This window comes from Phyllopteryx taeniolatus, chromosome 21, assembly GCF_024500385.1.
Source record: "Phyllopteryx taeniolatus isolate TA_2022b chromosome 21, UOR_Ptae_1.2, whole genome shotgun sequence".
Lineage (NCBI taxonomy): Eukaryota > Metazoa > Chordata > Actinopteri > Syngnathiformes > Syngnathidae > Phyllopteryx > Phyllopteryx taeniolatus.
In genome coordinates this window covers 9917669-9929175 of record NC_084522.1, presented here as the reverse complement: position 1 = coordinate 9929175, position 11507 = coordinate 9917669, and the positions used below count along the sequence as shown (strand labels likewise).

At 38.6% G+C, this 11507-nt stretch overlaps 1 protein-coding gene across 4 annotated transcripts; it reads right to left on the bottom strand.

Annotated features, from left to right (window-relative positions):
• Positions 1 to 134: 134 nt before the first annotated feature.
• On the bottom strand, positions 135 to 11297 carry fam221a (family with sequence similarity 221 member A). Of its 4 annotated transcripts, none has more exons than XM_061760909.1 (7): positions 11143 to 11297; positions 10336 to 10499; positions 9521 to 9635; positions 9256 to 9446; positions 9073 to 9143; positions 8867 to 8999; positions 135 to 2082 (listed from the first exon to the last, which is right to left on the bottom strand). In XM_061760909.1, exons 1-7 carry the CDS (start codon positions 11205 to 11207, stop codon positions 1880 to 1882), a joined length of 942 nt encoding a protein of 313 aa, XP_061616893.1. In that variant the 5' UTR covers positions 11208 to 11297; the 3' UTR covers positions 135 to 1879. The 4 variants fall into 4 exon arrangements, with proteins under 4 accessions (XP_061616893.1, XP_061616896.1, XP_061616897.1 ...); XM_061760911.1 differs by lacking the exon at positions 135 to 2082 and adding an exon at positions 8285 to 8462; XM_061760912.1 differs by lacking the exon at positions 9521 to 9635 and having other exon boundaries at positions 10326 to 10499.
• Positions 11298 to 11507: the final 210 nt, after the last annotated feature.

Sequence of the window (11507 nt, the reverse complement as noted above, 5' to 3'; positions counted from 1 at the left end):
GTGAACTGATGTTTGCCTAAATATTGGAGAGATGCTAGCGTGAAAAATATGTTAGATGATTGGACAACTTATAGTCAACCTTGACGTGGACTTGCGAAAGCAAAATATAAACTATGAAACAGCACAATACCAGTGAGCCATTATAGGACAAGAAGTGATGGTCTGTGCGGTTACCATATGGAATGCATACATTCAAGGCTTTTATATTGGCAGTACGCTACAGAATACATCAAAATGTCGTTTTTCCTCTCTCTAGAAACAAAAGACACAAGTAATAAAACAATACGTAACAGAATATACAATGTTCGAACAAATTAGCTTGGTTGATTGATTGATTGATTATATTCACCCTCTGGTCGTTCAACATTGAGCCACAGAATACAGACTCCACAGTGTACAGAAGTAATGTCAGTTTGTATGGCTATTGTTCTGAAATGAAATTTTCCCGTTTTTTTTTTTTTTATTAATTATTCTTAACACTTTCAAAGGAGTATTATTTTGAAATTATACCTTATATCACAATACAATTGCACTGCATCATACTGAGATTGTTGATTTGGTAAATGAGGTTATTTAGGTACATCAAAAAACAGATGCATTGCAAAACAGAAGCAGCCTTTTTGTAATTAAAAAGGCAGGCTTTTTGATACTGCTCTTGTATAAGATCTTATACTATTGTACATACATAAAACACTACTTGACGTTAAATCTTTACTGCTGGGTTTTAAAATCTAGGCGTGACATCGCTGCTTTGTGTTGAATAAAAGAAACACATTATTCTGCACACATCATGTCACACTGTATTACTAGGTCTTCCGCTGATTGATAACCCATGAGGGAGTATATTACATTAGCCCACCACATCTAATTTGAGCATCATTAGCAATAAAATTATTGTGACCGCACAAACAGTTTCCACTGAGCTTCTGTCAACATCCAAAAGCCAGCCATATACCGTATCTGATAAGACAGACCGTTCAGTATAATTATCAACAGCTGAAAATAAGCCCTCACAAACTCACGCTCTTTCAATAATGTGATGATGGGATATATTTTCTGATTATTTTATAAGATCATCCTATCGTTTGAGGTGTGTTAAGAATTAATTTGTCCCGATAATAGGGTCCGAAACAGACAATCTAACTCATGTTCTTTGCCATCTGTTTTGTGGGGTTAAAAGCTATATCCTCGCACACACAGTGGGTAAGATGAGTGAAACAGCGGCCTTAGCTTGTTGATAAAAATATGTATTTATTTATATTCCGAATATAATACAGTCAGCATTGGGAAAGAGTCTACTGAACAGCAGAACTAGAAATCGGTGGCCATCCTCCAACTCAATGGGACTCACATTGAATAAATAATCATTTTTACTTACTATGTAGTGAAAAGATTACTACCAGACTTATTCCAATAGGCTGTTTGCGTTAGTTAAAACACAGTTGATGAAACACGGGGTAATTTGAAATGATTTCTTGCAAGACTGTTCTTCAACAAGGTGTTGCTCCTCCATTCTTCTTTGCGCTTCAACCTCACACAGCTTTTCTTGGCTATTTAACGTCTGTTACACGGAATTCTCGACATCTAAATAGCTGTTTTTGGCAACACTATTGTACTATGGTCCCAAAGGGTTACTTGCAAGTAAGCTCTGCTATTATTTTGAGCCTCTGCAGCCAACTTTGGCATGTTTCAAACCAAGGTGCAATATAGTGCACAGGTCCTCCTGTCAGGCTCGTATTGAGGCATGATTCACAGTGGAGGGAAGTATTTGCTTTGCAAGTGAGGACTTATTTCTACACTACTGCAGAAAACACAGGCAATCACAATTTTAACAAGCCCTCTTTTTTTTAGTTTAAAGTCATGTATTCTGCTGTCAATATTATGATCTGTGTAGGTTTTTTTCCCCCGCTGTGCTGCTCAGGTGAATGCAGTGCACGATAAGGTCTTCTGATAGCAAGCCAAGCAGAAGGTCAAGCCACATTGTAAGTGACACATTTGCTCGGCTCGGGTGTGACGTGCTTACGTCCTCGTTGGAGGACACCTGATGGATGTCAGCAGCTTTTTGATGTCCAGGTGAGACAGCTGTAGACAAGACATGCGATAGAAAAAGGTCATCGGTGTCAGAAAAATGTCAGCTTGATTGGCAGAGATAAAAGATTTGCGGAATCAAATTACCAAACATATCAACATATTTGATTTCACTGTCCAAATAAAGGAGAATCTTAAATTTGCTGTCACTTCTTGGAACAAATATACAGTCTATCAATTTTTGAATAAATGTCAATGCAATTACTGCGAATAATTATCAGTTTCATGTCGCATCATGTGCTTAAATGTATTGATGGAGCAAAACAAAGCAAAACATGAGGTATAGTTATCTAATAATATCCAATGCAAATGTTTTCCTTGTCCAAACTAGCCATGCTCATTTTCACTGACACCACCCAAAAAGTATCAAGTTAACAATGTATTTATCATATTGTAATTGTTTGCGCCTGTGTGGACTTGCACTGCATCACTGGTGACACAAAGTATCGGAAACGCCTCTCAGTTTAATGCTGTGTTACAACCACAATAATAATCATCAGAAGTAGCTCATTATGTGCGGCACGTGTACCTAATGTTTTGGCCAGCGAGTGAAAAGCTATTATGTCACTCTCAGGCAAAATAAAAGGTAATTGTTTTATTCAAATAGGACACAATCCATTCATTTCTAACAATAACAATGGATGGTAAAATCCTCAAATGACATTTTAAAATGTTTTTTTTATTATTATTTTTATTCCAAGCCACTCTTATAACGACCTAGGACAAAAGAGTGAATTGGGTAACAATTTGTCAACATTAGGCACCATGAGTACCTTTAATGGACGACTGTATGATTTATGCATTTCAACGAAACGTTCGCCAGAGTGGGATACTTACAGTACTTTCCCACGTGACTTTCAAATGGCAGTTGGAACGTGTCCACATAATGAAAGAGACGTCCAGGTTTTGTGTTAATGTTCATGTCGCAAGTGAAGGTGTGCATAATGCTGATTCATTTGTCAATGTGTGTGAGGCAGCAACCAAAATTGCAGGTACATTTTAGATTTACTGCGACTTTCTGTTGTAGACATCACTCGCCTAATCCAATAAAATTGAGCGCAAAAGTAAACCCAGCACAAACATATCACAAGGATAATATCAAGTTTTGATTTGACACTGTTCATTTAATAGTATGTATTTTACTATGGTCGTCTTGTGACATTTGTTTTTTTTTTTCTTTATGTAAAAATTGTCTAATAGCAACAACCACACCTTGGCAATATTATTATGCAAAGGCAGAACTTATTATACTGCATAACATAAACCGGATCAGGCGCCAAATAAATAAATAAATAAATGCTGCATTATTTCTTGATAATCTACAATAAAAAATACAATAAACGAATTCATATGAAAACAATTAAACTAATAATAACAATTAAAAATGTCTACTCCTGATTTCGCATGTTTACCTTGAACTTTTCACAGCTTGCCTGCCTCGCACGCACGCACCCACTTGCTTCACTTGCAGTGTTGCTGAATAAACCATTGGATGATAACAACTGAAGAAATACCCCTTGTATGTTTTTTCAGATTAGACGGAATTTTTGAACACCAAAAGCTTGTAGTTTTTAGGCTAGCACAAGACACAGTGCATTTGCCATAAATCAGCCTCTTGACAACAACATCAATCAATTCTCTTAAATGAGGCTATAGGTGGGTAATGTTTTGCTTCTGTGAATCTGTTGCGTCATCGTCGTTAATGTTCTCTCCAGCAAGTTGCTACTGTCCCTGTTTTCATTGACCAGAAATTATTGCAAGTATCAGAATCAGTTTAACTGGTGGTTACATTTGTTTTAGTCATGCACATGACACTGCATGAAATATTCACAACCTCTTAAGCACATGTGCTATGGTCTCATTGCTTCACCACATAATGGACGTAGCTTTTTTAAAACCCATTTCTCACAACTCATTCCAGATCCTCCTCCTCGTGTCAACCAACACAGGAGGGGATTGAATCTCAGCTTCCATGAAGTCGCTGCACTGTCAATTCGCTACTGTTCCTACCACAAAAGAGATGTTCACACAGCTAATGAGTCAGCATCATGTGATTGTGTGTGGTTTTTGTTCTGCTACGGAACACGCTGTACACAAACTGACAATTTATGATTAAAAATCATTATTGTTGGAGACAAAAGAAAGGCTGGTACTAGTGTTGTGGTAGGCGAACTCTGATCTACTAATCTCCAGACCACCTTTGGGACTCTGACATGGGATTCAACTCGAATCCTAACCCAAAATCAAAACTGCAATGCTTCATCGACAGGTGAAACAAGAAGTTTACATACACTATATAAAAAGACACACACTTTTTTTCCCCCTCACTGTCTGACATCAAGTCAGACAAAGCCTTTGCTGTTTGAGGTCAATTAGGATTATCAGAATTATTTCTATTTGCTTTCTGTCAGAATAATGAGGGAAGGATTTTTTGGAGGATTTTTTTCATTGCTTTTGTCAAAGTCAAACGTTGATATCCATTTCATTAGTATTTCGTACCACTGCCTTTAAACTGTGTAACTTGGGTCGAATGTTTTGAATATCCTTCCACAAGCTTCTCACAATAGGCAGGTTTGCCCATACATTTTCAATAGGATTGAGATCAGGGCTTTGGGATGGCCACTCCAAAACATTTACTTTTTTATCCTAAAGCCACTTTGTAACCAGTTGGGCAGTATGCTTCGGGTCATTGTCCATTTGGAAGACCCATTTTCGCCCAAACCTTTAACTCCCTGGCTGATGTCTTGAGATGTTGCTTCAGTGTTTCCACATAAGGTTCTTTCCTCTTGGTTCCATCTAGTTTGTAAAATGCACCAGTCCCTCCTGTAGAAAAACAACCCCACCCACAATGAACGTGGCTATTTCATGCATCTAAAAATTGCACCCAAGGATGAACCAGAGTTGTGTAAGTTCACAATTCTCTTCCTGACAGCTTGGCTGATTGCTTTTGACTTTCCCATGATGTTGCACAAAGAAGAAGCGTGTTTCAGGTGTGCCTAGTTCAAACACAGCCACAGGTGTGTCTCTAACTCAAAGGCTGTCAACAAACCTATCAGAAGCGTCCACCGAAATGATCCCAAATTGGACTACATTAACATTACTGTAGGTAAACTTCTGACTTTGAATAAAGTAATGAAAAATTGCCTAAAAATGAGTGATTTTTTTTTTTTTTTATTATTATTCCCTCATTATCCTGACATTTAGCAAATAGAAATAATGATGGCAATCCTGATTGACCTAAAACAGGAAAAGTGTCATCTGATTTCATGTCAGACGGTGAGGGGAAAAAAAGTATTTTATATAGTTTATGCAAACATCTGGTTTCAATTGTATTTATTCTATGAATTAATTTGTCATTGCCATATTAAGACGGCGTGATAGGTAGCTACCCGTTCATGTTAATACTTTGTGGTGCGCTTGGGTTTACAGGGAGGTGTACGTCATCATATACATCACATCATAATTTCTGAAAAGCATTTAATGAAATTGGTTATGCTGATTTTCAGATGCTTAAAATACTGTTTATTTATTCATACCATTTTCCTCAGTTTTTACTTTAATTAGGTATTTCTTTGAATAATAATTGCCAATTTAATCTTCAGTGCTGCGTCTCCTGATTTTTAGCGCTTGGTCTGTCAGTCAAGCTAGGTGTGGTCTCCATGGGGATCAGGCAGGGCTGGGTAGTAATTTCCTTCAGCCAAAAGTAAAATGCTGTTTCCTCCTAAATGGGGTTGCTACGCAGAGGCGATTATTTTTAATTATATGGTGTGACGACTAAATTATTTTGGGTTTCTATCGTTTCTCATGCTGCACCTCAACCTGCTGCCACCAGCGTGTGGAATAAAAGGGGTAACTTGTTTTTTTTTTTCAGTGGTGGGAAGTAACAAAGAACAAATATGTCCTTAGTGTACTTATGTAGATTTTTTTAACTATCTGTACTTTACTTGTGTATTGCTTTTCTTACGTCTTTTCTACTCCTTTGTCAAAATAAGCTTGATACTTTTTTTCAACCTCCATGGATGATGGCATAACGTAAAAAAAAGATCTTTGACGTCCTTTTTTGAGGGAGACAAAGTCAACTGTGATTGAGATCTTGACTTATCTCGAGGTCTAATAAGGCCAAAAAACAGGAACAGCAGGGACATGGAGGAAGCACAACCAGAGAGCATTAACGACAACTGCAACACATTCGGAGAAGCAAGATAATCCCCAGCTATGGCCATGTTAAGAGAAAAAGAGAAAGGCGAAATAGCAAAGGGGGGGCGGGGTGGTCCTGACAGCCTGACGTAACAGTCGGCGCGTGGACAGGCCGGCATGGCTGGTTTAGAGTGCCTCGTTGTTGCAGTGCAGAAAAGCCCCACGACGGCCTGGTGGAATTACGCTCCAGCTACCGGAGGCTTTAAGCGAATATATTTTCACAGCTCAAACATGTAGTTATGTGTAGCCATAAGAAAGATGCTAGCTGTAGCATCCATTTTTCCAGGTTGACAGCACACCGTGGTTTGAGCGCATCCAGTGGACACACCCACAGCGTTCGAGAGCAGTTTGTTTTTTCATGATTTTAAAGCCTAATTTTATATACTTGATTTTCTTTTTTTTTTTTTAATCAAACTTTGAAGGGTTGTTAACAACACTCATCTCTGTGGAGTATCACATTTAGAAGACATTTATTTTCACTTCAGTGAGACTTAAAAGTACATTTCAGAGTTATTGGTTTCTAGTTTTTACTTTTACTTGAGTACGGGAGTTGAATCAGCATTTTTACTAGAAGAGCCTTTTTTTTTTGCTGTAAGTACAGTGTGTGTGTGTGCTTGCCACATTTTCTTTTTCAATGTAATAGTCAATGAATCCTGTCTGTATGTGTGTATAATGTCTGAGTATAGTGCATTGGTATTCATTGAAGATACACACAGGAATTGTCAGCTTTCACATGGGATCCCTTCCACTCACTTCCCCCTGAGCACTGGGCTGTAGAGACCCAGGTGCACCCATGACGTCTTTCACGCGCAACCCAAATTCCTTCCACTAAACACCACCTGTTCACCACCATCACGACGCAGGTGAATCGAGATGCACCAGCCAGCATCGATGTGGACACTGATTGAGTATGACTGCGACATTATCGCAGTAGGTACACTTAAGGGGGATAGGAACCTCATTTAGAGCCTGTTAAGTCTTTTTTTTTTTTTTTTTTAGGATAAGTGGGCCACCAATAGAGTAAGCAAACTCGCCTTACTCTCCATTCACAGTGCGGATTAAATCAGCAGTCGTCGCTGCTGATCTGCCGTGAGGAATAGGATTAATCAATGGCACACAGTACATCTATGCAGGAATTAAACACTAAACGCAGCACTGTGGTTCTGCTGTTATTTTTGGTGATAGTTTGAGTGGGCGGCTTTCTCTCCACAAGAACATCAGTCGCGCAAACCTTTAAATTTTTATACTGACCACTAATAGAACAAGTTGTATATTTTGGGCTTTCCTAGTAAACAAGCAAAATAAAAAATAAAAGACCATTGGTAGTGTCGTGGTTCACAATGGATGTGATGGCTGGCTGGACGGACGCAGTGAAGGTAGAAATTAAAACTGAAACTTGCTTTTTGATGGTGTGTTTCACCTTTTTGCATTGGCTCAAATTGAAATGATCTAAATTTAAATTTCAAGCTTGGTTGTAGCTGTTCAATCACCTGACTTCCGTGTAGGCAGTGTGGGTTCAGTGTAAACGTGAAGAGGTTTGTTACTTTTTTCAACCTCTCTCTCTGCATGTGCGGCTCTGTGATTGACTGGCAACCAATCCAGGGTGTAGTCCACCTTTCACGTAGTCAGCTGGGTTAGGCTCCAGCTCCCCTTAACCCTGAAGCGGTATCGAAAATGAATGGATGGATGAGGTCAAATTTATTAATTCTCTTCTTCAGATTTAACAGGGCAAACTGTGGATTTGAATTTGCAAAGCATTTTTTTTTTAATCCAATTTATCACTATGTCGCTGATATTGTCTGGAACTTCAAAATCTCCATTCTTTCATCCAAAGAGCATTCATGTGAATTAACATGCTGTCAAATTGTGATTTGTTCAGGCGTTGCTCATGTGTCATTGCATCGCATCCACTGATAACAATAAATGTTGATTGGCTGTGGCATATAATCACTATGTGACAAGACTTCTTTTTAAAGATAAGCACATTCTCTGAATTTATTTGAAATGGCAACTCAACTGTTTTTCCATTAGTATTCAATGAACAGGTAATGCTGGGAACAATGGCATCCCCTTTTATTTGGTCTTCCTCTTACAAATGGAACTGGAAGCTTCAGGAGATGCTTGTTTTATCCTTGATGCTGTGCATCTTTCTTGGCAATCATCATTTGACTCATTACCTGAAGAATACAACATACACTACTCATAAAATGCTAGGATGTTCGGCTTCTGGGTGATATTTCAGGATGAACTTAAATGCAATGTAACCTTTACAGGTGACCTTAATTTGACTTTCTCGAAACTTTTGAATGCACACGCCCAAACGTTCCATCTTTTTGCACAGCTTGCTGTTGTAACAAGGAGCTGAATGGCCAAATTCAACAGTTGTTTGACCCACGAATCGACCAATGAACAAGACCACGATTATCGTGCATTTTAAGTTCCTCCTTAAAATTAATCCGAAAGACATATATCCCTAACGTATTGTGAGTAGTTTTCAATGATGGACATTAGGTGATATATGTCGTCCCTTTAGTTATTCTGGTCAATCCAATAGATTCAAGATGCATAAAAGATTACTCACTTGAACCACTGGCTTCCAAAGCAATGTAACCATCCAACAAGGAGCTAAAACCAGTCAGACCTCCCATTGCAGCATAAGGGACATCTTGGCCCACCGGGCGACCCCGTGCCTCCCTCTCGGACTTTGTCTCAACCTGAGAGGATTGGTAAAGTACTGGTGATTGTGTCACTGAAATTCCATGTAGTGTTTTACAAGGCATGGCTGACCAGGGTCTGGTGATTAAAGCTGGGCTGGCCACAACCACACGTGTACGGACTCCTGAACCCAGAACAGTCACCTGAAAGGGAAACTTTTGTGTGAAATGTGTATTTTCTGCAGTCTACACCTGTATTGGTTGAACTACAAAATGGGTATACGTCGATCATTAAGGCTGGGGACTTTTGACTCACACGTTTTGCACAAATGTCCGTCAGTTTCGTTGTGATGCTCAGGTAAATGTTTACACTGGCAGCGGATGGGTATTGTCCCGATGTGGGGAAGATACTCATAGGTGGAACAAAGACATTTCTTCATTCGGCATGGTAGGAGCAAAGGTCTCTCAGAAGGAATTATCTCAAAGTCTGTCTTATGTTGCTTGTATCTGGAAGAGATTAGCCTTTTCATCAAGCACACCTGCACAATCAAATTGATAAATGGTTACACTACACTACTCACAAAAGAAATAGACATTCGGATTTTAGGTGTGGGATGGAAACCGGAGTGCCCGGAGAAAACCCACGCAGGCACGGGGAGAACATGCAAACTCCACACAGGCGGGGCCGGGGATTGACTAAAGAACATTTTAGGTACATGTTGAAATTTCACCTGATAGCTTACTACTGTATCCCTAAATGTGAGTAACGAGCAGAATGGCAGACACGCGTGGAACCAGATATAGATAAAAACAATCAGGAGAAAAACAATCATTGTGCTCGAAATTCATAACTTAATAAGCACTGGAGGAAGAGCGCTCCAAAAATTCTAAACTCATATACACAGGAAAGCACAACAAGGAACCATACAAAACCATGAGCTTAAACAAGACTAACTAATGGCACAATGAGGGACAGCTGGGGGAAGACGCATGGAAAAGGAACGAGTCGATTGGCTGACACAGCGGGACGAGATGACAGAACTCGATGAAACTAATGAGACCAACGCATGGGGTCCACAGATAAATACTTTACCTCAAACTGAATTTCTGTGACAACAACGGAAAATTTTACATGATAAAGAACTGCACTGCGTATAACCTTAGAGGTGTTTCTAATATTTTGCTTAGTGTTTATAGCTTTATAATAGAAAGAAATGCGGTCCCTTATACAAACAATACATTTATAAACAAAAGTGTGAATGTATAGCTCTTTATTATAATTGATTTAAATGGATCGCTCTGTATTGGATCCTATAGTGCAGGTGCACCTACTTGGTCAGTGACTATTGTATCAAGTAAAATGGAGCATGGTTAATTATATACCACCTATGCGCACAGAAGCACGGTGTCTCTGGACCAACTAGTTTGCAGTCGATACCTCCTGGTACACCAAAGCTCACATACAGTCTGTTTTTCGCTCGCTGTGGGAGCATTTTCCTCTTATACTCCTCATATTGCTCAGTAGTAAACAGTACGCCTCCGTCATCATCGCCGACAATCCTAAAAAATACAACAACAACAACAAGGAAAGAGCTTTACTTCAATTAAAAATATGTCATTTAGGTGATTATGTGTTAGTGAGCAGGAGTAAATGTTTCAAGCCATTATAATATATTTCTGTCTTTGCCTATTTCTACCTGTGTGATGACATAATTGTGGTGACGTGTGTTGTTATTTGTGCTGAAAATGGCGCTGATTTCCACTGAATGATTTAATCAAACACATTCAGTTGTTGATTTAATTATGATTGTGTACATTAATATCCATACTTCTGTCTAGACGAACACAATTTGCTATCTTAATGCTCAAGTTGATTAATTCAAACTCATTAAAGCCACTCAACGAGGCACTTTATTGGTGGTGTGGTATGGTATATGAGAGAACATGACCTCTTCTGTTTAATCAGGTGTAGCTATGATGCCAGCCTTACCAGGTCCATAACTTAAAGAAACCATTGTATTAATTGATTGTAATATTTGATTATTTTTATTATTTGATTGATTATCAAAACCTTAAAAAAATAGTTTGCCATGATATTGTTTATAGATACATCTTTGAAGCATTGCTAATCCGAATTAGATTTTATTCAAAAGTATCAAGGCTATATTTAATACATATACCAAAAAAAAAGAAAGCAACAAACCGTCTGTACTCGCAATAGTCATCCGCTGCTTTTAAGGCTGATCTATCCAATAATTCAGAGTTCATAATTAAAGTGGTGAATCCAAACTTGAAGACTGTTTCTTTATATAACTGGCCTTGACTTGTGTAAGAGACCAACGTCCTGTATTGTATAAGAATTATCCCACGAGTGTTACTGTCATGTTGCTAGGGAAATGACCCAGGGTCCATCTAACGGCCGGAAAATGTACTGCAAATGTCACACAAAAAGACTGCATTAACGTAAACCACCCGAGATAATCTTATTCATAAAGTTAAAATCAATATATCGTTACGTTTTCATGTTGTAAACTCCTATTGAAGAGTTAAATGAGTTATGTATCTGCT